The sequence below is a fragment of the Ptychodera flava genome, chromosome 9, assembly GCF_041260155.1.
Source record: "Ptychodera flava strain L36383 chromosome 9, AS_Pfla_20210202, whole genome shotgun sequence".
Classification (NCBI taxonomy): domain Eukaryota; kingdom Metazoa; phylum Hemichordata; class Enteropneusta; family Ptychoderidae; genus Ptychodera; species Ptychodera flava.
In genome coordinates this window covers 33,404,003-33,428,987 of record NC_091936.1, presented here as the reverse complement: position 1 = coordinate 33,428,987, position 24,985 = coordinate 33,404,003, and the positions used below count along the sequence as shown (strand labels likewise).

General features: G+C 38.8%; 1 protein-coding gene across 1 annotated transcript in view; it reads right to left on the bottom strand.

The window, feature by feature from the left end:
- LOC139140749 (gamma-aminobutyric acid type B receptor subunit 2-like) overlaps positions 1-22,957 on the bottom strand; it is a 36,237-nt gene extending 13,280 nt beyond the window's left edge. Inside the window, exons 1-3 of the mRNA XM_070710143.1 lie at positions 22,459-22,957; positions 1,764-1,901; positions 759-929 (exon numbers count right to left, since the gene is read on the bottom strand). Of these exons, the coding sequence (XP_070566244.1) occupies positions 759-929; positions 1,764-1,901; positions 22,459-22,752 (603 nt within the window). The 5' untranslated portion in view covers positions 22,753-22,957. The remainder of the gene's footprint in view (positions 1-758; positions 930-1,763; positions 1,902-22,458) is intronic.
- Positions 22,958-24,985: the final 2,028 nt, after the last annotated feature.

Sequence of the window (24,985 nt, the reverse complement as noted above, 5' to 3'; positions counted from 1 at the left end):
GAAATCAAAATGCTATAATTGATATGACTTGCACACCTCTAACAAGATCTGTTAGCTCCTGAGTTTATTTGAGATCGAGTCGAGAGTGCATTCATCGATCGCTGTTTTGATGGTCATGCGACCGACAATGCGTCTAATATACCCGTATGGCTATATTCAACATCTTTTTCCGACGATGCTGCGAGGTTTTCAGCGAAGGTCATGGCTGCCTTTTACGCCTCCGTTTCTTGATTGTTGCAATCTTCAGGAAAAAATACGTCCTAATACTAGTAAGCCATAATTTGAATACTATCCGATGCAACTGGCACGTCTTGAAATAGTGTCACAGTCTAATGAATAAGCGGCGGAGCAAAATCAAAGCTGTTCAATCACATTATTTGAAATTGAAATCTTGATAGGTTTTTCTTACTCTCCGAGGTATGAGATCGCCTGTTAAGTGTTCCATTATTCTATTATTTATAGACCTCTCTGGCTTTGAGCTCTGTAATTTAGAGGGATTTTTCATTTTGCACGAGCCTTTCCTCTCCTCCGAGAGTTTATTCAGGGTAACATATTAATCTTACTATCAGCTTAATTGTATTCATGGCCATCTTTGAGGAGTAGGATCGACAACTTCGGTCAATTAACACAAAGGAAGTCATCAAAAGTGATATTTCTCTTGACAATTTTTACATTTGCTTGGTTCACCTCTCAACAGAAAGCTCGACAGCAGACCTTTCCGCATGTGCTGTGAAAAGAGTACCATTATTATAACTAACCATAGAAAATCTTGGTGTATCTTGATGGATTGTAGCAACACGTGTCCAGTTGAAATGATCAAGTAACTTCAGCTTGGCTGGATTGAAGTCAGTCTCTGATGGAACTGTGCGGAAAAATGTTGGGTACTTCTCTCGTTCTGATAAAAACGGCTCCGTGTTCGCATAGGACAACTGCAAATTATCAAAATTGAAATATTGATGAAATAGGCTAGGACGCTGTAAGATGGAAAAAATATTGAGAACAAGTCAGTAGACAAACGTTATAATCGACGCTGTAAAGACAATCTTAAATAGATTTAAATTTACACTTATATGTCTATTGCGACAACACTGACTCGGAAGGAAGGAGAAATACTCGTGAAAAGATGTTGCACTTTCTAAATTAAGAACAAAATGACCAAAATGACAACAAATTGATCATAAAATGATCCTTATGGCATGAAACATTTATGATGTCTGACGGTTAAGTGATGAACTGATAAAGGAATACGGAAAAAAAATTTTGAAAAAAGTAAAGAAAATACTACACTGTAGAAGCTATGTGGATGAACAAGCAGACGACAAAAGACGCAAATTGAAATAATAAAAATAACAGGAAAACGATTAATTAATATATTCAATTTTGTCTCTCTAGTTGGTCATTAACTTAACATTATTTGAACTTAACATTATTTGACCGTCGGTATTCTACATCTGTACGAACGCATTTAGATTTTTTATTTCATTATTTTCAGTATTTTCCAATTTCTTTCTTCCTTTTTCTTTATTCCCTCTGAAAAGATGAATACTTCACTGTTAGTCCTAAAATTATCACTACCTCACAACCTTTACAGTTAACCACTGACCTTGCCAAACAAATAAAGATCCACTCAACTCATTATCTCCCTCAGTATGAAAACGTGCTCCCCTCAAAGAGGTCATTTCGTTATTTTCCACATGACGATACCAGAACCCCATCATACCTGCATTGCCTCCCCCTCGCCCCTCACGACCAACAAACCATACCTGGATCATGTTCCACCACAGCACTGCTTCAGCTACCGGCGCCGTTACATCTGAACATATACCACCAAGTATCATCAGCTTAGGGGGACCTTCAGCCATTGCCTCAAACAGTGCTTTTGTACCTTCCGCCATGTCACACTGAAAGGAAAAGATGAGTACATGGAACCAGTATAAAAGTGTATCAATATGGATATTACATCATCTGCAAGCCTATCTTAACAGTGTCAAAGACGACCTTTTCCTCTTTCCGCCTGACAAGAAGTGGCTTTCATTTCATGAAAGCTTCATGTTCTTCTCCTATGTTTCTAAACAACCACTATGGCTTTTGGTTATAGTATAGTCATAAATAGTATTCTTATGACAAATAATGTTTATGTATTACCTGAGTTTTGCAGTCTTGAAAGTAGAAACTGCACCTAAAGCATAAGCATTTACGTACACGTATGTCTCAGTTGGTTTATTTGGAAAAAAACATTTCGAATTGCCACATGTTAACAAGCGTACGTGCTGTCAGTATGATTGATTTTTGATATCATTATTTCAAAAGCGTTACCTACACTCAGACAGAACACGCTAACAGCTGTTGATAACAATCGTTGTCAAGGCAAGTTATCTTTAGTACACACTCAACCGACTATAGAGTTGTAATAGAGGAGTCACAATGTACGTGACACACACGCAACAATTTTCTCTGCGTCCTACTTTCGTGAGTAATGACTTTAAGCTCCTTCGCGGTGCTGGCTGACAGAGGTTACACGAGGTAGAGAGTCACCATTTCGGCTACGTCTTTACACTATTGAATTATAGCCACGGGGCTACATTACCGGGAATTTCGTTAGTTTGCCAAAGTTAATATCATCAGGTCAACGTAATTGATTTAACCCGTGTAGCTAGCTGTTTTTCGTAGGAAGAGACATCGCGTTTTTGTCAATTTGAACGTTCTTACTAAAAGAGCTGCGAAGTAAGGAATCTAGGAATTCTTTCAAAACGATGATAACGGGCAAATAAAGTCAAAGCATCGTAAAAAAAGTTCATCATGATTTCATCAATTAATTACCGTTCGACTTGCCTTGCACGTACAGCGGCCTGATTCTGTCCAATTTTATTACATGTTACTACGAATGCTATTAGAGGAGTTGAGATATTCAGACAGACACATCAACACCAATGAGACATTCACGCATACTTGTCTTTTGCCGCTTTGAGATTGCTCATCTTTATACGTCACTTTTAATTTAAGTCTGCGGGTTATTCGAAATACATGTAGGTGTGTCTATGTTAGGAAATGCTCTAAGCGGTCGAAAAACCACATTGTATAAACACGGAATTGGTAACACAACCAGGTAAAGGTAATTTTTCATTGATTTCAATGATGTTTGAAGACCTGGAAAGTAGGATGAATTAATTGGGGATATTGTTTGTCTCTTGCAATATCCTTGAGAGTCAATATAATTTGACAACTTCCGACATCGTTGTCGGAATTGCTTCCGACGTCTCGATATTATTATCTTCGGACAAAATTACGGGTTACACACACTTAAATGACTTCATATCAAGAACAGCATAATTTGTTTCAGGAATTTGTATCGGTGAAAAAAGGTGTATTAGGGGTAGAAGGTAATAACACATTTCTTGATGTTACTGTTTGACACATTCATTTTACTCGCCTTTCATACCAAATGCTGACTGTCATATTTCACTGCTATTTAAGATCTGATCAATACTTCTCACAAAGACCATTCTACAATGTACAAATGAGTTGGTCGGCGTCAATGGTCGGTGCCGTTTCATAAAAATGATAATAGGTACTAAATGATTTTTTTCATTCAAGAAGCTTTAAGGTAGTATGCACCTCGAGAGTGAAAGACTTAAACTTTTGCTCAAACTTTCCTCAAGGAATTTTTCAATCATTCTCTTTCAAAATCAAGAATAAAAATAGGGGGTCAACGTGCAAATTTTGGTACTAGAGAAACAAATTACCCAAGATTTACCGATATTAGAAATTCAAAATGGCCGCCATCCTTGTGTTAACTCTATGGAGAAAAATAAAATTTTCGATTTTCGAAAAACTAAGCCGGTGAAAAGTTTTCTTTCACCAAGGGCTTTAAAACGAACCCCCATATGTGGTATATCAGAAGAGAATTGTAAAAGTTTGAGAGTCCGAATGTCTGTCCCAGAGGTGCGTTTTACCTTAACGGCAGTTGACAGATAGAATTAGTTATGATGTTGTTCAGCTTGCTCACCTCGGAAGCGAATTTTTAAACCTGAGCTGACGATTTCCTACAAAAATATTCAACGTATTCTCTTTGATATGAGCAAGAAAAAAGAGCTTAGAAGAGTGATATATGTTTTGGATTACAGAAACAAATAATCTCAAATATACAAATTGTTTAAATCCAAAATGGTCACCAATTCCAGGTTTACCATATCTGAAAAAATATTCTCACAAAAATAATACAGTAGAATTTTCTACTAATGTTTCTAATTGAGTCATCAAACAGCGTAGACGAGCGGGTATTGTCTGATTTGGCGCGTGCAAATGTCTCTGCTTTAAATTGTATTATAGTGATATTTCAGGGAATTTAATAATCTGGTATTGTCCTGTGTACGAGGTTAATACACTCCTACATTGTCCAAAACGTATCAAATAAGAAAGATTAATTAAATCCTTTCACAGGGCAGTTATGGTATTTTAACACAAACAATAGCCATCGCTGTGATCGATTTCCCCGAGGATGAAAGCGTCAAAAACCAAATTGTCGGCCAAACTTCAAAGGCGCCCGCTAATCATCCGAAAAATGGGCAGCGTCGGAAATTTCACTGGATAGAAAATGATCAAAAAGACGTTTTCCGGCAAAATGCTGATACAATCACAAGGTGTTGCACTCATTGTGAATAGAAAGTGTCACCTGCGTCACAGTGCCTTTCTAAAAACCGTTGTGAGATCTATTCACAGGCAAATTTTATCGACAGAAGCTTGAAATGACCACATGTGTCGCTTTTAAAGACCGAGATAGGATAAAACACTTAAGGATAATGCAAGAAATTTGTAGTGCCAACAAACGGTTCAGGTGGGAGTGTTTTTCAGCATCCAGTAAAGTTGATATCGAAGAGATTAAATGTATATATATTCTATTTACGCATCGGTTGCTTGGGATATTCCTTTTGTCGATAGCACAAGTTTCGAAAATTTTGCCATCATGTTTTTAATGCAGATTTACGAAAAATGCATTTGTTACATGAGTATGCATTATTGCTATTACTTCAAAAAATTCCCATTCCATAGGACCGCGTGAATGACAGTTTTATCCTATTGACACGTTTATGTAGAAACAGTGCCGTGCTACAGATACACGCCTGGGTCGTCAAATATATTAGATGCATCGAAGTGTTACCCATTGGAATCCCTTTTTTAATATTAGCTGCTGTTCAAGTGCATGTCATTCAATAATGCATAAAGTGAAATGTGTTCCATTATAAGGAACAGAGCGTTTCTCTCGTTAAAATCACCATCATTGTATGTGGCTCTACCAGGACTCAACTGTTAGACTCATCAGTGCACCAAGATGAAAATAGCTAAACGCCCTGAAATACATGAATTGTTCTTCCATATCAGCTACGCACTCAGCTCCGTTAATTTAAAAGCAAACACGCACATGATGTTGCATACAGCCTGTACTGTATTGACTCAAGCCCGCGCTCTCAACTCTGATTGTCTATAGTTTGTCGTCTGCCTTTCCATATGACGTCAATTCCAATTGTTTTCACTACTCGACAACCAGAAATTAAAGAAAACAGAGACATGTTGTCGCGTGCAGAGAGGCCGGTGGAAACACTGGATTTGTATATTTTGAGCTCCGGAATTACATAGTACATATTCCGCCAAGATAGAATGTTTCATAAACACTACAGATCGTGTGTCTGTGAATACATTTAATACCGGGGAAATCGTGACATTTCGCTGTATTCAGGCGCTTTATTGAATGTGGCTCGGAATGCCATGGAAACAGCGGAAAGAGCCGTGAACACAACATTGTTTGAACAACGTCTCTCATTGTTGGTGCTTTAGATCATAATTTAAGTAGACAGCAACAGATAGTCTGCCAATCACATCCCAACTGTTGAATACATCTCCAGATAAACCTCAGGGATAAATATATCCCTTGTAATACTGACATATTTGAGGAGAAGAACGGTTTGTCTAATGGTCCATGACAATATGTGCTCGGCCATCAAGAATTTGCATAATTTGCGGTAAAACGCACCCACCATTGATCAAGTCTGTGTACGCATCAATACAATTTCTCTGGTAACACTAATCTTACGATAAATAACATTATTATCAGAAACGTCTCCTCTTATTCGTATTTCACCTGTAAATGGCGCGCAAGCATATCATTAAAAGTGTCGTCCTGGCCGTTTACAATTTTCGTCCTCCGAGAGACGATCAAAGATAACGGTTTGGATAAAAAAGGTATGATATCATCTTTCAATTAGATCGGACCATCGCATTTGCTCGGTTCGCCGTGTTATGCAGATGATATAACGTTATCTCAAAAAAACAATTGCAGCGATTGACGTCGGTAGTGTTGGTGATAGCTTTAAGCATAAAGTACAACGAAGCGAAGCGCGGGCACGGAGAAACCGACTTTGGCACACCGGAAGATCAGTGGGCATACTGAGTACAGCTGAAATCAGCGATGATTCAATACAGTCATGCCCGCTAGGATACTGTATTAATGTACAGAGTTGCATCAGCTAAGCATGAGTCTCCTATTTTTCACCCTCGGTGAATCAGCTGGAGGCCAGAACTTTGCTTTGGCTATTTGACACCATTTAAGCAATATTCACAGCACCTAAGGAATGTGTTAGATGTAATGTGTGCTAATGTATAAGGTATAAGGTAATGTATGTATATGTGTGTGCTTTATTCGACTCAAGAGTTACCACTTTTTAAAGTAGGGAGTGCAGCGAGTGGTTTCAGACTACGATTTCATCACTAGATGGGTACTTGACCAAAGTCATGAGATAGATTCCCGCTGAAAAATTGAAAAACGTTGCCCCTACTTGCGATTGATTGTAAAATAGAACATGTATCCCTCGAGGCCTGCTCTAACTAGATCTGTATACACACGCGCGCGTACGTTGACCCAAAGAATTCTCGATAAAAATATATCCTCTATGTGCAATTTTGAATCACCTGAGGAAGTCGCTTCATTCCTGAAACCTCCGTTATTCTCAGCTGAGACACAGACTCTGTAAATAATTCAGATGGCCGAAACAGTTAACACGATTGGAACTAATTTGAGATAATAAGATGGAGAAGGAATGTCCGCTTGATCTGCAAATGTAAGCTCATCTGCTTGTCTTTGCAAGTTACACACTTGTTTTTATGAGTAATTTGCAATATTGCAATATTCAGCTATAGGGCACCTAGCACTTTTGAGAAATTTGAAAAAATATGAAGATCCAATCATCCCAAGTAGTTTCAATCGTATTAACTTTTCTTCATAACACAAATTGAGCACAGTGCAGTGCATTTTGCTGTACTTTTAATTATCTACCCTAGAAACGAAACTGCATCACATGTCATGTTCCACAGGTTGAAACTATATCTCATGTTACAACATGGAAGGCGTTCTTATTCACTTGTTCTACGGATGTGATAAAATTTTTGGGAACAGCTAGAATCCCTTTTGTTTGACAAAATGTTATTTTTCAGTGGCACAATCTTTAGCTGGTGTTATTTATAGGTGCAGCTTACACTGCGAATCCCGTCTGCTTTTGACAGTAAAAGATCTCATATTAGAGAGTTAAAGTATATTTATGACTGTGAAAGCCTTCAGATAATACCATTATGGCAGAATAATTCATCTATCCTGCAACAAAAGTGTATAAATTTAATGCATTTATGATGAGATAAAAGCTGATGAAAATATGGACGGAAAATTGTATCAAATACGTATACTATGTAATGCCGACATCTGATTTCAGACATACTGTAGCTAACAAATGTATAAGATTACGAGTTTTTTTGCTCCTTTGCTGCTTGTTTTGTATTTTGGCCGAATGAATTGCCTAATACAATAAATATTAAAAATATAAAACGATATAAAATAACAATAAATCGATAAAACAATCGATAAACAAGCAAACAAAAAAACAAACAAATAAATTAATTATTATAATAAATTAATGAATAAATAAAAAATAAATAAATAAATAAATAAATAAATAAGTGAGCTCTAAGCAACCACGAAATTACTGGCGCGACTTTGCAGAAAGCTAAAGCCACAAATGTGAGCTGATTTCTGTTTGTCGTATATTTTAACACCAAACATATTTGCCGATGGTTATTCTACTAGTTTTTCTTTGTCTGCCATGATGCACTTCGTACCTTTATTATATGAAGATATTTGATTTGCCACCGAACCATTCGAAAGCCAGCAATCGATACTGTGTGATGTTGATGAGTATTCTTAAACGTTAAACTCTCAGGCTTCACACAACAGATATATTTTGCACAAATTGGTTTTTCCCTCTATTTTATACATGAGACTGATTTTCTGATCCCACTACCCTGTAATTTGAGAAAGCACCCTTAAAAAGCAGCCCCCACTTCTCCGAATCAAGCTATCCCTATATGTGCTGCATCGCTTTCAGAAGAAACGTCAATTTCCAAGAAAGATGATCGCTTGAGAGTTAGTTCCACTTTCTGAATAAATGAGTGAAACACTACACTGTGTCATTACAATTCCATCCCATACAGGCAAGACATATCATTTTGTGGACTATCACTCCCTTTACCTTTGATTTTCCTAACCTCAGCTCCGGGAACGAACTTGTCCATATATTTCCCTTCTGTTTTAAAGAAGTAATCGCCTGGAAATTGAAAGACTTAAAATTTTGCTCAACATTTCCTTTAGGGAACTTTAAATCACTCCCTTTTGAATTCAAGAATACAAATCAGGCTTCACCGCGCAAAAATTGGCACCAGAGAGACAAGCAGCCCAATATTACCGACGCTAGAAATTCAACATGGTCGTCAAACACGTGTTAACTCAATATGGACAAAACTTAGACGGTGAAAACTTTACTTGCTCCATAAGCTTCAAAATGAGCCCCACAGGTGCTAAACCAAAAGGGGTTGTAAAACTTTGAGAGCCCGTCCGAATATCTGTGCCCGAGGCGCATTCTACCTTAACGGTGAGGTCAAATTTCTTCTATATGATTAGTCAGTGTATTTTGGTATTTCGCAACCCCCGCCCCCCGTCAAACTCACTTATGTCAACCTTAAATGATATCGCCTCATGTATAACACATAGGGATGTAGAGAGATTATCAGCGGCTGATCTGAAGAGGATTACTGCTCCAGAATTCCGTCCTTCACTTTGGCTTTGCTTAGGATTACGGCCGTTAAACGCTTTAATCAATAATGAAACAATTATTCTAAGTAACTCGTCTAAACTACGGTAATAGTTTTGCTTTTATCTCCATGGTGAATGGAACATAATACTGGTACGATTAGCTAAATGACTGCTTCTGTTTGTCAGATAATATCTTGCCGGACTTAATCAAGCAAAGTGTACCGTCAAATTAAGGAAAAACTGCCCACAAAGGGTTCAAGTTTCATTCACGAGATGTGTCACGAGTCTGTAATTGATATGTTGACTGAAACTAAAATTTCTCCTTTCAATCAATATTATGAGATCTCTCGCCATTGTCTCTTTCATGAATTCATCTGGGCGATACGGCTGTATTATCGATCTTCGTAATTAAACGTGTTTGATCTGTTCTTGACAATTAGCATATCATGGCAGCTGTGTCGCGCAAGGTCAATATCAATTAGGAAATGTATTGCTGTGAATATCGCATACATTCAATGAACTTGCTATAAAATGGGCAATTGTTAACGCCAAGTAACATACAGACAAATCAATTAGAATAGTCGATCAGAGAAAAAAATGAAATTGTGCGTTTTCTTGATGCAGCGTTTCCCTTTCAGCAGTGTTAAGTTAAAAGAAAGCACAGGAAGATCACACGAGACTGAGAACAGCTTTTGAGGCTTGGTTGGTTGACAATAAATACAGCATGTGTGAATTAAAAAATGTGCTCTTGTTGCCAAGCAACACCCATAACGTATCGAGATATTATGGAAGCGCAACTTTTCATAGTGGTCACATCACAGCTGGAGCAAATATTTCAAGTTTGAAGACAAAGTTTGTCTACATCGTTTAGTCAGTATGGCAAACTATTATACAATTCAAAATCATGACAATTTTCGTTTATTACATGTCACGTGACAATGTGCATGTTTTTTAATTTTTTAAGCGGGATAATTTGCAAGCTTCTAGAAAGACTCTGGACAGTTTAATGGCGACATAAGTGAGCGTTTCAAATTCAATCTTGTAGCCTATAAATCGCGGTTGAGCGATCTCACACTGTAAAATATTACTCTAGATCGTCAAACGACTGCAACGAATAAAATTAAGAATGCTAGCATGTCACAGATGTTGGTTAATGGTGTATTGTTGTTTTATTACGTAGTATTTTGAAAGCCGTTAGGGCTAGAAACACTATGCTGATATTACACGGACGATTATACCACATACGCCGGGCCAGCCTATTTGTATAGCATGTACGCATGCTGAAACATATGGACCGTTATGCACGTTCCATCATTTATAACAATCGCCATCGTAGATTTGCCTCTCACCTCAACGCAGATAGCTATTTATCTCCATCTTCAAGATTTTTGAACCCAAAAAGTCGTCCCATATTTCTCAGTGATCACCTTTCATGTCTCCTCGAAAACAGGTGACGCATTTCAATGAAAATGCTGTACTGGGGTTATCCACATCATACAGTACAGTCCACGCAGAACCTGTCATTGTGCTCGCATTTTGCGAGCACAATGCCAGCACTCTAAGCGCATTATGCCAGCACAATTGGGTGTGAAGTGCCAGCATTTTACGAGCACTGTGCGAGCACTTTACGGGCACTGTGCCAGCACTGGACAAAATGTGCCCGCACGATGCGGGTATTGAACTCAAAAAATGTGTGCCCAGAGGTAGTTGTCGGTGACAACATTGCTACACTTGCCTAACTGAAATAGCGGCGGCTGGGAGTAACTGAATAATCTTGAGTCCTAAAACCAGCTCCAAACTCTCTTTGTCTGCCTAGGGCAACTCTAAAATCCATAAAAAAATCTTAGTCGTAGACAGGTCACAGTAAGATATTATCACATGCGTACAGTATGCGTACAGCTCTGAAGAAATCTACCTCAAACTCTGCTGGACCTCGACACTAGACCTCTCACGGATCGTGGTCTAAGGTTGGAACACGGACGTGTAGACCATGGTTGGACGTGCTTTGTGAAAAATTGCAACAAGTGAACATTATTGTGGCCATTTACAATAAATAAAGTTCATGATACGTATTAGTAATATCACAGGCACAGACCACATTGTTATGCAATATGCCAGGGGAATTTTCTGAATGAATTCGTTCGTCATTTGCCGTATAGTAGACATCATACATGAACTAAAGCATGATTGCGAAACCTGATACATAGAAGAACCAGATTGTAAACCATTTTATATTAGGGAGGGTGAAGAATAACAAGTTTTGAATTGTTGCCCGGTCAATTTGTTGTATTTGAAACTACGCATCCTTTTTACACAGGTAAGGAAACGAGAGCGCCCAGGAAATAACAACCAGCATCGAAATAAAATTTGTTTTTGAAATCAACAGCTTGTATTTTTGTCCTGAACTTTTTACGATTACACGAACGACTTTGCTCTGGATCCGACTGTCTATAGTAGACACTGCAGTTAGCAATATAGAGTCACTATCATACTGAAGTAAAGTCAGCGGTGATGGCGTAGGAAAATGCAAGTGTTTTCATCGGCTTACTGATTTTTCGTGCTAATTCTGCCGTGTTTGTCGCAAAAAAAATCGAACTGAAGTTTCGAAGGTAGCCGAATCGGCGAACCATTTTGCTGAGATGCCAAGTCCGAGTTTTGTAGAGGGACCGTGGTCCATGGATGTCACGTACAAAACTACATCCGCGGTCTGTCCGGTGCTTGTCCCTTTTCAAAAATATCTGAGCCATCACGCATGCACTGTGTTAAAAGAGGGTCAGTAGTACACTCTACGACTAAACCAGGCACTGAGATGCCAGAATGTGAAACGAGAAAACCCAGTTCCAAAATGACCTATAAGTCGCGAAAGTATCCAGACTGCAAAGTGCATGCCCTGTCCGATTGGGCATTTCCAAGCAAATATGGCTACCGCTAAGCCCGAATGTAGTCATCGTGTAAAATACAATTCTAGGCTTCGGTGAATTAAAGCAGGCGGCTTTATCCGACCGGGAAATATGACGACAGAAGTTCTAAACATTTATACAGGTCCTGTATTGTATTACGATGTACCGTCCCTCCAGTTTAGTGTAGAAAGTTAAAAGCATAACATTTTTTTTAAAAAGTTATATCGATGCGATACATACTATTAAATCTGAGACTCTTTCTGTCAGTTTTGGGCTGCTGGTCTTCACAGCAACTTGCGTCTATCGGCTTTAAAAAACGTTCAAAATTTTCGGGGTAGACTTGAGTCGATAGTGTCCCCTGCGTGAATGTCCTTGGACCAGAACTGCGACCTTTGTTTCGTGACGAGTCAAACATACATTGAAATGTAAATGTACCAAAATTTACAAATTGAAGTGACTTGACTGAAGTAATTTCGTGGTCAACATGTATTTGACGTTCAGAAGTGACAGATAAAAAACGTGAATAATTCCAATTTGTCGAATTGAAAGCCCTCTGTGGGACCGTGGTCCGATAAAGTCCCACGGGAGCATAATGCTTCGAGGAATTCGCCTGCTATTCTTGGAAACTGCTGGTTTCCATAGCGACCATGCGACGTATAGGCCATTGACTGTTGACCGATGAGGTCTCGTTCAATAAAACATTTTACATGCCGAACTTTCACTTTGAACCAAAGATTCGAGTCATATAAAATGATGGAAATAGCAAAATTACCTCAAAAGTTGTCATTGTCTGAGTAAAAATGCACCATACATTTTCCCATACATATCAAGGCTATATACTGTCAACGTAATTCAATTCTGCAAACTCAAAGACGACGAACATGTTCTTCAATAAATCGCATAACCCGTGGAGAATGTGTCATAAACAATACATTTCCAGAAGTTCTCCGAATGGTGAAAATTGGTGTCATACATCTCCGCGTTAGCGCCCCGACCAAAACTTTTCATGGCAGTTTTAATCAGGTGTAATATTCAGACAATCGCCGGTTCAGATTTTTTAATTTTTAGGGGGTGGAAATAAAAACATTATCTTTGAAATCCGTGTGTGAGTCTCATTTATTCCAAACTTTTACTCGTAATTCCTTCTTCAAATTTGGTGGCCCTTAAAAGGCCAACTTGTTATGTGGCACATTGACTTTATTTTTTTTTAGTTTTTGAATAGTCAAATGCATTGTCGACATTTAAAACTGCGTCAAACAACGATTTAATCGCAAGTATTTTGAAATCGTACCGACTGTAACACGAACCTCGGAAAGTTAGAGAATTTTTGGTGCTGATGTATCCGTGGATCAAGGCTGATACCAGCATGCATTATCAAAAACATCCAGTACGTTAGTGTTTCTACAAGTAGTGATACGTCTGCTTTACTTCAACACTAAAATGTCGCGTTCTTTGACACGTTGATGCCAGAAGCGACATCGTTCTTTCGTTACGACTACCCATTGCACTGAAGTTATGACTGAAGTTGGCAGTGGGGAAAATGCCGCCAATGGTAAGAGTACCCATGTTTCAGCGTGGTTGAGTTCATCTAAACAATAACCCACTTGCAGATTCGAAACGTTAAGTTCGTGGATTTATGATTTCTTCAAAAAATTACGAAATTATTTTTGTAAAAAAAAAATATTTATTCCTTTACAAGTGTTTCCAAACTTGATAGTATACACCAGCAATGTGATCGCAATTATTTAAACAATCATGCCGACGCGAATCTTTACTGTAAATTGTTGCATACTTCGATGACCTTTGTGACCCATCGCCTGATCATGCTGATTAGTGCGTAGACGCTATTGAATAGGCCGAGGACAATGTCTGCTCTGGGTGGCGATTGCAACCCACGTCAAGTCTTCAAGGTCATCTGGACGACAGTGTAGCAAAATTTGACGTGTTTCCCGGGCAACTCTTCCCGTTTCGGCCCCAAGCTTTTGTTCACAATGTCGTTCTTCTGGTACCTCAATGTATTATTCGATGTGGAGGAAATGTCGTCGCCCGAACGACTGTCTGTCACAAAATAAAACGACACTGAAGACCTGTGGTGACGTAATAGACTTCACTGTGATATACTAATAACGTTCAGAGTCGGAGTACGATTTAGAACACACTGCACCGCGCGTATTTTACAGAGTTTGATTTGATCAACGTAAAACACGACATGAAAAAGACATATTTTTCTGCAGCAAATAGTTGGGGGCGGGAAACATTTGAAATTCGGTTCGTCAGGTGTCGACTCGAACGGAAAATACTATCAGAAACTGGCACAGTGTTTTAGTTTTCGTCACTAAAAATAGTAAATGTTTGGGTTGGAACAGTTTTTGAATATCGGACTTTTTTGGCATGGTATTGTCTGACATTATCACAAAAAAGACGTGATATTTTTTCAAGATTTTTGGCCCCGATTTCATTCGGAGTGCATGGGAACAATTTGACAAATACCTTATCGGGTATTAGCTCATATGTAAAATATAAGCAGAAGCCGTATTTTTTTGTAGTTTTTTTTTTCAGATGGTCGTAATGACCCGGGAAACAAATTTTAATGTTGGACTTTATCGTGAAGCACCGGTGGCGATGAAAAATTACGCGGCGTCACCGTAGTTTGTATGATTGCGTTGGCAGTATGATGATCATGACTTTCTCTACATCGACTACCATGTTGTCCATTTAATATTTTTCGTACGGAATATCCGAGGAACGTATCAAAACTTCATTGAGATTTCGGCATGATCGGCAAGAAAACAAGTCGAGCGCTGTCGCCCAAAACGAATATTTTGTTTTCATGTCTGTGGAGAAAATTCAAGTTTTACTTACGAACATGGTCAGTTTACTCCACTCACATTAATCATTTTATTTGTGCCACTAATAGTGATAGTTGGCTAGAAAAAATGCTGATAGAGACGTTCGGCTTGTGAAATCATTGAAATTTACGAGGACAGGTTACGAAGCAGAACCTCATTCGCGATTTTTGTGCTTCTCAGTTCAATCGTTCCGTACATCGAAAGGAAAAACCAAACCATATAAGAGTATGCGTCTTGTAGAATTTTGGTCTTTCCAGGCGTCACACAAAACAACCTCACCTGCATGTACATACCGGTAATATCATTGTGATAGAGGGACCGCGATTATCGAGAAAGTATGACGCGCTACAGGGGAGTAAGCAACGAAACGTAATTTCTGACCTCCTTTCATTTAATTGTATGGCATAAACATGATAATGTGAACCGAAAATGAGTGTACCGATTACGATTAGGCATGAAAAAGAGGAAGAAAGCCGTGAAACTGTCACAGAAGTTCAGCATTTTTAGTTCTAAATCGTCTTTTTTGACAATTGAAAAAAAGAATATGAGCTCGTATAGACTAAAGTGATTCAAGTTCACAGGCATTCACTTCTGCCATGATAAATCGTCTTCCTGTTATAAAGTACACATTTTGAAAAATAGAAAACAGATCAAGAATTTTTATTGTTGTGTTGACTTGTCTTCTACGATGCGTTATACGGTTATGGCAACAACTTACATGTACCTATCGTCACCATCACAGCCTCACTCAGTTTCTTCAACACCACGTCTCACGACCAGTGATGTCATCTTTATTTGAGAAATTCGATAATTTTCGATCGGACTCGATCTTCACAGCGCACCAAGTCAGAGTAACAATTTCACAGTAACAGATCATGCATTGTACGTAAAGAGTTTTCACTTTACCCCGGCCTAAAATCGTACTAGTATTTGTAAATGACAGTAAACGTCGCAACTCCCACCCTATCAGCAATGGGTCAAAGTTCGGCTGAGCCGATGACAAAACCCAGCACTACAGTAGCCGCTTGTACGTCCACTTGTTGCAATTTTTGTCCACAAGAATGAAACTCTTACAACTTACATTCTCATGCAACAGCGTTCAACTCAGCCATACATTCAAGGTCAAGGTGTGAATGTGCCTCACATTGCAACAATGCCCGCACAGTGACGATGCGCGAATCGTGCCCGCACACTGCGGGCACACTGCACTTTATCTGCCCGCATACTGCTGGCAATGATGCTCGTTTCGTGCGCGCACAATGCACTTTTTATGCGGGCATTGTTCCCGCACCAGTGACGGGTTCTGCGTGGACTGTACTGTATTTGCACACTAATGAGCTTTATGTCTATGAATGTAGACGGCTTAAAGGTATACTGTCACCTGTTCCAATTTTGCCACAGTTACCATGGAAAGAGAAAATCCAACCAATCACAGATTTTAAGCGGATGGCCGCTTTTTAAAAACAGCGCCCTCACATGGGTATTTTGAATACAAAGGAAAACCCCTTTGACCATATATGGGCATCATTAGATTACAGGTGACTGTATACGCTTTAATTGATACATAAAGAGTAATTCATTGACGCAGCCTGCTGTTCACAGAGTCTCTGATGACATACTTCAGTACGACGTTGACGGCCATTCCATTGACATGATAATGCTCTTAAGACAGTTGCTGAACAGTTCAGGAAATAAATATACCATCCTGCTTCCCAAGAGTTTTTGAAGTACTTAAAGGATGTCAGTGTGTATCTTACTGTGGATGACATTTAATAATTCTTCAATTATAGTAAAATAGTCTTATTGACAGCTTTTTTCCTTATGCGCTGCATGGTCTTCATATAAAGGCATTTTGAATATTCCTGAATGATGTAACTTGGCGATATTTATATGTTGCTATGACATCAATCTGAACTACGTTTCAGTACAAAGCTATTTAAGCTGTATAAGAATTTTTATTGGGCGTTAATGTTGGCCCGTCTAATTCATTTTCCTGTGCTGAACAATTTGATCTGGTAAATACGTCATTGGGTACAGCAGCCTTACACAGGTTACCTCAGGCACGACCACTGGACTAGGCTGCTACGAATTAAACGTTATTGCTTGTTTCATACAACAGCTCAAACATTAAATTGAAGTACAAGTGCGTTGCTGGCGGGGCAATCGTGAGTCATTCAGATGACAATTAATCAACGTTACCTTAACCTTTGACCTCCAGGGAATTGGACGGCACAATTGTCATGTGTTTTTTGAGGAAGAAAACAAACGAAAATATATACCCTGGTGATGGTAAAAACATGGTGCTTTTATGAATGAAGGCGGGCGCTAAGACATCTGCTGTCCAAAATACACGATGAATAACCAAACTGGGATAAACTTCTGATAAATGTAGCTTTGTCTTTGTATGTAATGGAATACCTTCTCAAGTTATCATGGACCAATTTAATTTTGATAATGCATGGTACAGGTTCTTACTAAACCCTCGCTGTACAATATACTGACGTTTACAGATGTATTGGCAGCCGTAAATTCAGAAGCACAAGAATGATGTTATCTCAAAATAAACTACTTAAAATTGAAACGCAAAACACTATAGCAAGAACGTCTTAATGTTAAGACTGTTCGGCAGAATTTTTATGTAAAAAATCAAATCCAAATTTATATCCTTGAACATGTTACAGTAAGGTTACGTTATGCCTTCTTTTTATGGATTTTAAGTTTTGGCATAATTGTGTAGGAATTGGAACATCTAAATGCCAATTACTAGTTTCGTCTTCGGGATGTAAAGTTTGGCACTTATGCTGAAAGTTGAAGGATTTGTTTTAGTATCACTGAAATAGAGAGTTCATTGAACCAGCAGTTGAACATGTCACACTATATTAGAGGCATACAAGTATCGAATGTGTACGTCATAATCACACAGAAATTACACGTGCCATGAAAATTGCATTCACCGTGATACAGAAAATTTACGGAATTTCGAGAAGCAGTCACCGTTGGCAAAACGTCGAACAATCTCCTGTGATAATCGTCAATTTCATCAAGGAAATAAAACTTAATGCGATTGAAGACACATACTTAGCTTTAGGAATGATTGAGGTTATGCAAACCACGGTATAAAATGACATCGCACTATTAAAACAAAATTGTCCATTTTTTCCAAACAATAGCGCCACCCAAACTTGTGAATGTTCAACGCGGAAACTTGTCATTACGTATAACCAGAATTTCAAAGCTTTGTCACTTAACACATTAATTTGTTTATGCGCTTGATCAGTACGTTAAGCTAAGTCGTATTTTATTGGAGTAGTTGATGTTAAACGCGCAATATACTAACGTCGCGTGGTACATCAATACAGTGTTGTCCTTAGAAGCCGGGTGCCGGGTAAATAACCCGGCTGTTTTCTATTTTTTCCGGCTACTTTTAACGTCATTCTATTATTTTTATAGACCTGTAATTTCGGGATTGCACTGCCACTGTTAGACGGCACACGTACGATTAGCAGTTTCGCGACCCCTTTCCCCGCATGGAACTGCACAAACATAAAACAGTTTCTAAATACCCGTTTGTGGCTTTTTGAGCCCGATCTTTTATTTGTTAAATAGTGTGATTGGCTGATGGACGCGCCTATGGTGTTGTCTTTGTTACGAGCAGTGTAATTGGTTTGATTAGTATGAAGGTCATCTTAGGTCATGATTTTTAGCGATGGCGTCAAAAAGAAATGTGGCGTCGACCACTGGCACCTTGCCGATGGAATATTTTTTCCCGAAGAAAGCCCGTTCGAAAGGTATACTTAATTCCAAAAATTATATTTAGTTTATGAATGAAAAACTTCAATTTCGCTGAATTTGTGAGAAAAAAGCGCCGAAAAGATGTGATTTTGATCGACGATTCGAAGTTTATTAGACTGCAGTGCAGCTAGTTTTCCGCCGCCGCGCTGGCTGCCAACGTCACGGTCACTACGAGTATGATCTTCTCAACAAGTCAAGTTATTCTCAGAGCAACACCGACGCATTTTCTAGATTTAAAAAAAATGAGCTAGAACTGATTTTTTTAGAAGCAACTATTTATTTGAATGGGTATTTTTTTCATTGATTATAGAATCCACGGTCACAGGCATGTTTGTTGCTGACCGTTGCCGACGGGCGCATCATCGTCACGGCTCACGGCTTCACCGTGGCGCTGATCCCCTGTTGGACAATACGTCGTGGATTCCGGCAAAAAAAATTCACTGCGCCTCTCCATGTTCTCCGTGTTGGGTTGCCCGACACTGGCGACAGTGTATTTCGATGGACCCTCTGAATCATTTTTTTCACGGACTCGTGGAGCAAATTTGAAAGAAAATAGAGTTGTTTCCTCCCGACGCCATGCTGCATATCTGCTTTGATCAAATTTGGGGACAGCGAGACGCGATGATCGTGCGCGGTTTGCATTTAATTTGTTGCAACATTTCTGTCAATCACTCACTTTGTGTCATAAGTTTCAGAAACTATCGCTAGCCTGAAAATTAGCAACGTAGTAAGTTCATAGGCACAGCTGACATGGTAACGTGCCTCGGACTCGACGATGCCGATTTTTCAGACTACACTCAGAGAATCCGAAACTTTCCACACAAAATGAATGATTGACAGAAATGTTGCAACAAATTTAATGTTAAGCGGGCACTCATCTCGTCTGGTTGTCGCCTAAGCTCAGTCGCGGAGAGTGCTTTCGCAAACATTTTACTATTCGTTTGCGTATAGAAAACTCATAACAATGAAACAATGGGTAGGACTCAATCCAATGCGTAATATTATTACGCATTGATCGACTCTACGCATTTTTTCATTGTTATGAGTTTTCTATATACGCATTTTTTTTCGTAAATGCGAACACTGTAACAGTGAATTATCTTACCGATGTTTTGCTTAACAAAGCGAATTTGTTGTGATTAGAATAGAATGAGTTGAGGGTTTTGGGGAAACTACTATGTGGTAATGAAGAATGGGAAATGAGCAATGAAATGAGCAGACAGCGGGTGATTTAAGATTAAATGTTACATCTTCACGGCAAATAAAACCATATGTGTGTCATAAATAATACAAACAAAACAAAAATCATGTTTGTTTGATTTTTTGTATGTGAGCCACGTCTAAGACACACAACAAACGTACTGTTTCAGTCTCAGCTAATTGTCACCTCAGATGCCACTAGAGAACACCATTTCACTCCAAAATTTCATTTTTCGCCTTGCGAGAGGGGGACACCCCCTCTCGCGCTCTCCCCCCTCGTTCGCTACGCTCACTCGCCGCTCGGTCGCTTCGCTCCCTCGCAGTCCACCCGTCTACTTTCTTAATTTACCCGGCTACTTTTAATATAAGGACAACACTGCAATAAAACGCTAAACATAATAAATAATGTGTTGGAAAGCTATCATCGTTTGCTCTCTGGCGTACTGACTCGCGATGAATCGCATGACATTGTGTCTCCAAGATATTGAAAATCTGTGTAGATGAAAGATATATTTAAGAAAAAAATCTATGGGAAAGAAAATATGTGAAGGCTCCGCGAAATACTGATTCTTGTTCCGTTGCTGTAGGACTGCCATCAAAATGATCTATGTTATTATTTTTCAGGACCATCGAGAATACTTTCATCATTGTATGAGATTAAAATGAATCCCGTTATGGCAAACTGTAATGTAATTTGAGTATTTTATTATGATTGCTCCATCATGGGAGTAAGCTAATAGGAAATTGATGGAGTTTGCCAATTTTTGACATAACGTGGTGAATTTACCGGATTATTTGTCGCGGTGTTTGATATATGGTGTTAATATATAATTTTGCCATCATTGTTTACGACTTGATGTTTCGCTTGCCGCGCGACAGAAAAACGACCGAGGCGAGCTAAAAGAAACAGGGCATTGCTTCAAATGACAATACGTGGGCAGTACTCTAAGGATTCGACCTAGCGAAATTATAGAGACACTGGCACATATACATCTCTTTTTATCATATCCACCCTTCTGTTACACTGCCATTAACTGACACAGTAAATATCCACACTGAAAATATTGTTACAAAGTGGCTGCCGTAACGCATTTCTGTCAACATCGTATAGAAAGTTGCCTCGCTAGTCATGCAATGCCATTTTGCTCAAGGCATGAACTTTTGAAGTAAAATGAATTCCCAACACTGATTCCAGTCGGTATCACATTACGCGTATAGCGAGCTACACATGGCGTTGATAAAAATAAATATTGAGTCCGAGTCTGACAAAACATGATAAAACCCGCTTTCATTTTTATACGGTTTGTCAGGGCTTAATTTTAAAATGAATATTTCATTGTGCCATACATGACCCAGACAATAATTGAAAACATATTAGATTTCTGAGCTCAGCTATACCAGCAGATGTCACCGATCAGCAAATAATACTCTATGTTCGTCTGAAAGCTGGCACGGCATCATTACATTGTACGTTTTGACTGCTGATATTAACACTGGCGGTTTTTGTAGCGCATACACTCGCAATAGCTACCTGTTTAGCTCCATGTTCTACCATCGTTAAGCATTTTGCCGCAAGAGATTAGCAAGCACGTCATTGATAAAATCTTCAAGGCGATGCTTAATATCGACCTGAATGGCATCTATTCGACGGCTTGGTGGTTCAGTAGGTCGAACTAATAGTCCATCAAGATGTTCGAAATATTAATTTTGTTTATTCTTTTCAGATCATCTCTCTATTACAACTTTTTCGAAAGGTGACAGCAGAAAAAATGCGGCAGGTATGGAAATTTCCATTTTGAATTTGTTCCAAGGTTCAATAAAGTTAGTACATTAATGTTGACGCTTGTTTAATTTTGTCTGCTTTATTTTCTGTTTTCATGTCTCATATACGTAGTAGTTTTTTTTTCCGAATCTTATTCGAAGCAAAATCAGGCTATATAATTCTCATACATTAAACATGTTCCCTTTAAGCAGCTCATACAGTCTTTACACAGAGCATATATCATATCGGTCTTCACGTGTATTGATTTCAGAGTTTGCATTGATTTAAACCCGCTAAATGCCGTGGGTTCTTTCCTTCAATCTGTACGCATCAGTATCAAATATCGCGGAAAAACAGCAATGAAAGCTTCAAAGAGGATGTATTTTCAACCGGTATTTGAAACGACGTATCGCCAATGTCGCTTTTCACTCGCCATGGAACCGACAACAAATCGTGCACGTCACCGCCGTCGCTGTTTCATCAGCATTATCTTTACTTCCGATGATTATGGCCTTGAGCGGTTGAAGAGGATCAATGGGGCCGCTGAAAACTCCAGTTGTTAGTCCGCACAAAGACCGACGATTGTGAAATCGGTGCAAACGCACACCGTGCAGGTGAAAGGCCGCAAGCTGTCTTGTGTTCACAATCACAGCATTTCGTATTAAAGTTCAAAATGCGGTCTTAAATTTAACAGAAAAACTGCAGTCTGCTTTACTGCAAAATGGTTTAATTGAAACAAATATTTTCAACTGATAAATGTTTTTATTGGGAAAATTCAATCATATGTAGTACGTATAATTGTGATGTCCAGCGATTGAAACTTACCTTTGTGTCATAGGATTCCATATTCAGTCGATAGCCATTAAGTATTTGTGTACTATTATTGACGTGCTGAAGTGCCAAATTAATAGCCACTTTCACGCCCCACGCTATCTTGCTCTCTTCGCCAGTGGATGTGAATGGAAACAGAGCGGCGAAGTACAAATCCCTCGCCTCTGTCGAAGTCGTGTTCGATGCAAGTGCACATACTCCGGAGGAGAGAACCAGGCATGCCGCTAAAAGCTGTCTTCTTCGTAGGATACCTTTCCGTGTCGACCTGTTTCCCTTCCACTGAATCATCCCCAGTGCAAGTTATCCTCGCTATGAAACGGTTCTACAAACCACACGCACACAGGTTGGCGCGTAACCGTCGCTCACGGTATTACTCCCCCTGAAAGATCTTAGCACACTTTGCGCTATGTTCAGGAAACAGACATTCACTCTGCAATGTGGAAGTATAAGACGCCAGCCAGGTAGCTTATAAGTATCAATGCGACGAACCGCTCGCAAAGGTCTGTGGGTAACTTATGATTGGAGTTTCTGTGTTTCTATTAATATTCATGAAATTTATCGATTTTTTTATGACCGACTCCTGCAAGTGACGTCATATGAACTACTTTTGCTTTGCTAACATTCTGGCAATGCATTGCCGAAAATTCCTGTTGCAAACGTTGAAGTTTAAACATCACCTTCAAGGTGCCTGGGATAACTATATATGTCTTCCCCGTTCTGTAGTTAATTGCATTTTCATGAGATGGATGCAGGACTCCTCTTGTTAAATTCGGTCTTCCGTCACATACTCTACATTTTGCACCGACGACTGCGCGAAATATTCACAACCCGTGAACAATGGCGTCATTCATAGCTTGCTATTGGCCTTTTGATAACATTGGAATAGAGTCGCAAAATGCGCTGTTCTCGATGTTTGCCAGATTTCGGAAAGATCATTCTCTTCAGAAAAGTACTGCTGTATTAAAATAACCCACAAAGTCAAGTTAAACTCGGCTCCATATCATTATTTACTACAGTACTCTCCTCATGGCTTTTCCAAGTAGAGTTTGAATTTCGCAGAAAAATATTGGTGATTCTACAATGGTGATGAGAAGGTGTTATCTCACTAACCGCATGAAGTATAAAATTTATCCCCCTTAAAACATCTGGTTGTCATGGCATCGCAATGCTGCTCCGCCAGGAAATTACATCCGCGCAATGTCACGCATGATTTTACACGAATGACATGAAGATACTTACTTCGATAAATGAATGATGAAAGTAAATTAATTCTCACCACAGGAATAGTCATCGGCTATCAAAAGAGGATATCAAAACAATCAATGGCGGAAGAAGTAAGTGCCCGATGGTTGACCCCTTATCTATGTTATAGATTCATTCAGCATCGATTCGTCTATATACCAAACGAACTCGGATGTATTAGTGCTAACGGTTTTTACATCATATGCTATCTAGTTCTGTACAAATGACTGTACGTGACAACCACGGCAGATTAGAAGAATTATTGAGTACTTCTGTAGGCTAAGAAATCTCATTCTTCGAGAAATTGCAGTATTTAAAAACTGTCGAGGGTATTAGCTTGTTAAAAAGACATTTTCTTGGCATGAAGGACCTCTACGGGTTTATGACTTATGGTTACCGCAGATACTAAGAAAGGTCAATGATATGGTTTAATGTTATCTGATAACGCAAGAAAAATGAATTATCGGCATAATGGCTTCCACACTTTCAATTCATTGTAGACGTTAAATTTTGAAATTCCTTTCATTCGTGTTGTTTTAAATGCTGCTCGCTGGGTAGTTAAGATTTGATTGAAAAGGCCAGGAAACTCCCAATAATATATACGACGAAATTGGGTAAAATTTAAATAATGTTTAGCGTTGAAAGGCGTATTATTTGACTTTGAACCTACACAAAGCAACATCTTCAATGGAATGCTAGATGTGTTCTAATGTAACAGTCTGCTTAAATGTGTTCGATTACACTAAACGTTCACCCTGTGATCTTTAACGAATGACGTCAGTATACTAGCCAATCAATTGTATCATCAGTTTGCTTTTGCTCCACTCTGTTACGCGCTGAATGATTGGTTGATTAAAACTTCGTAGAAAGAGAACAATGATATATCAAGTTTAATCAACGTTCAAGTCCCGAGTTAGCTCTATCATTTGTCTGTTTTCTCGCCAATCTCTAAAAATCTGTAATGATTCCTTTAGTCATAGGAACCAAATGTTATAACCAAATCGCATCGTATTAGAGTAATCGATGTGTTCGTATTTTGACGGGTCGCAAAACAACTCGTCAAAATACTGACACATCAGTAGAATAGGCCTGAGTACAAATTAATTGTTGCGTGAACCCAAATATTGAGAAGGTAGCGGGTAAGCGGTTCAAAAACAGGCACATACAATTTTACATTATTTTTCCATGTATGAGTGCCTATTCAAAAATCAACTTGAAAACTGAAATTTCTTTTTCACCTTTATAATTTACTCTACCACGTAACGTTCTGAAAGTATGC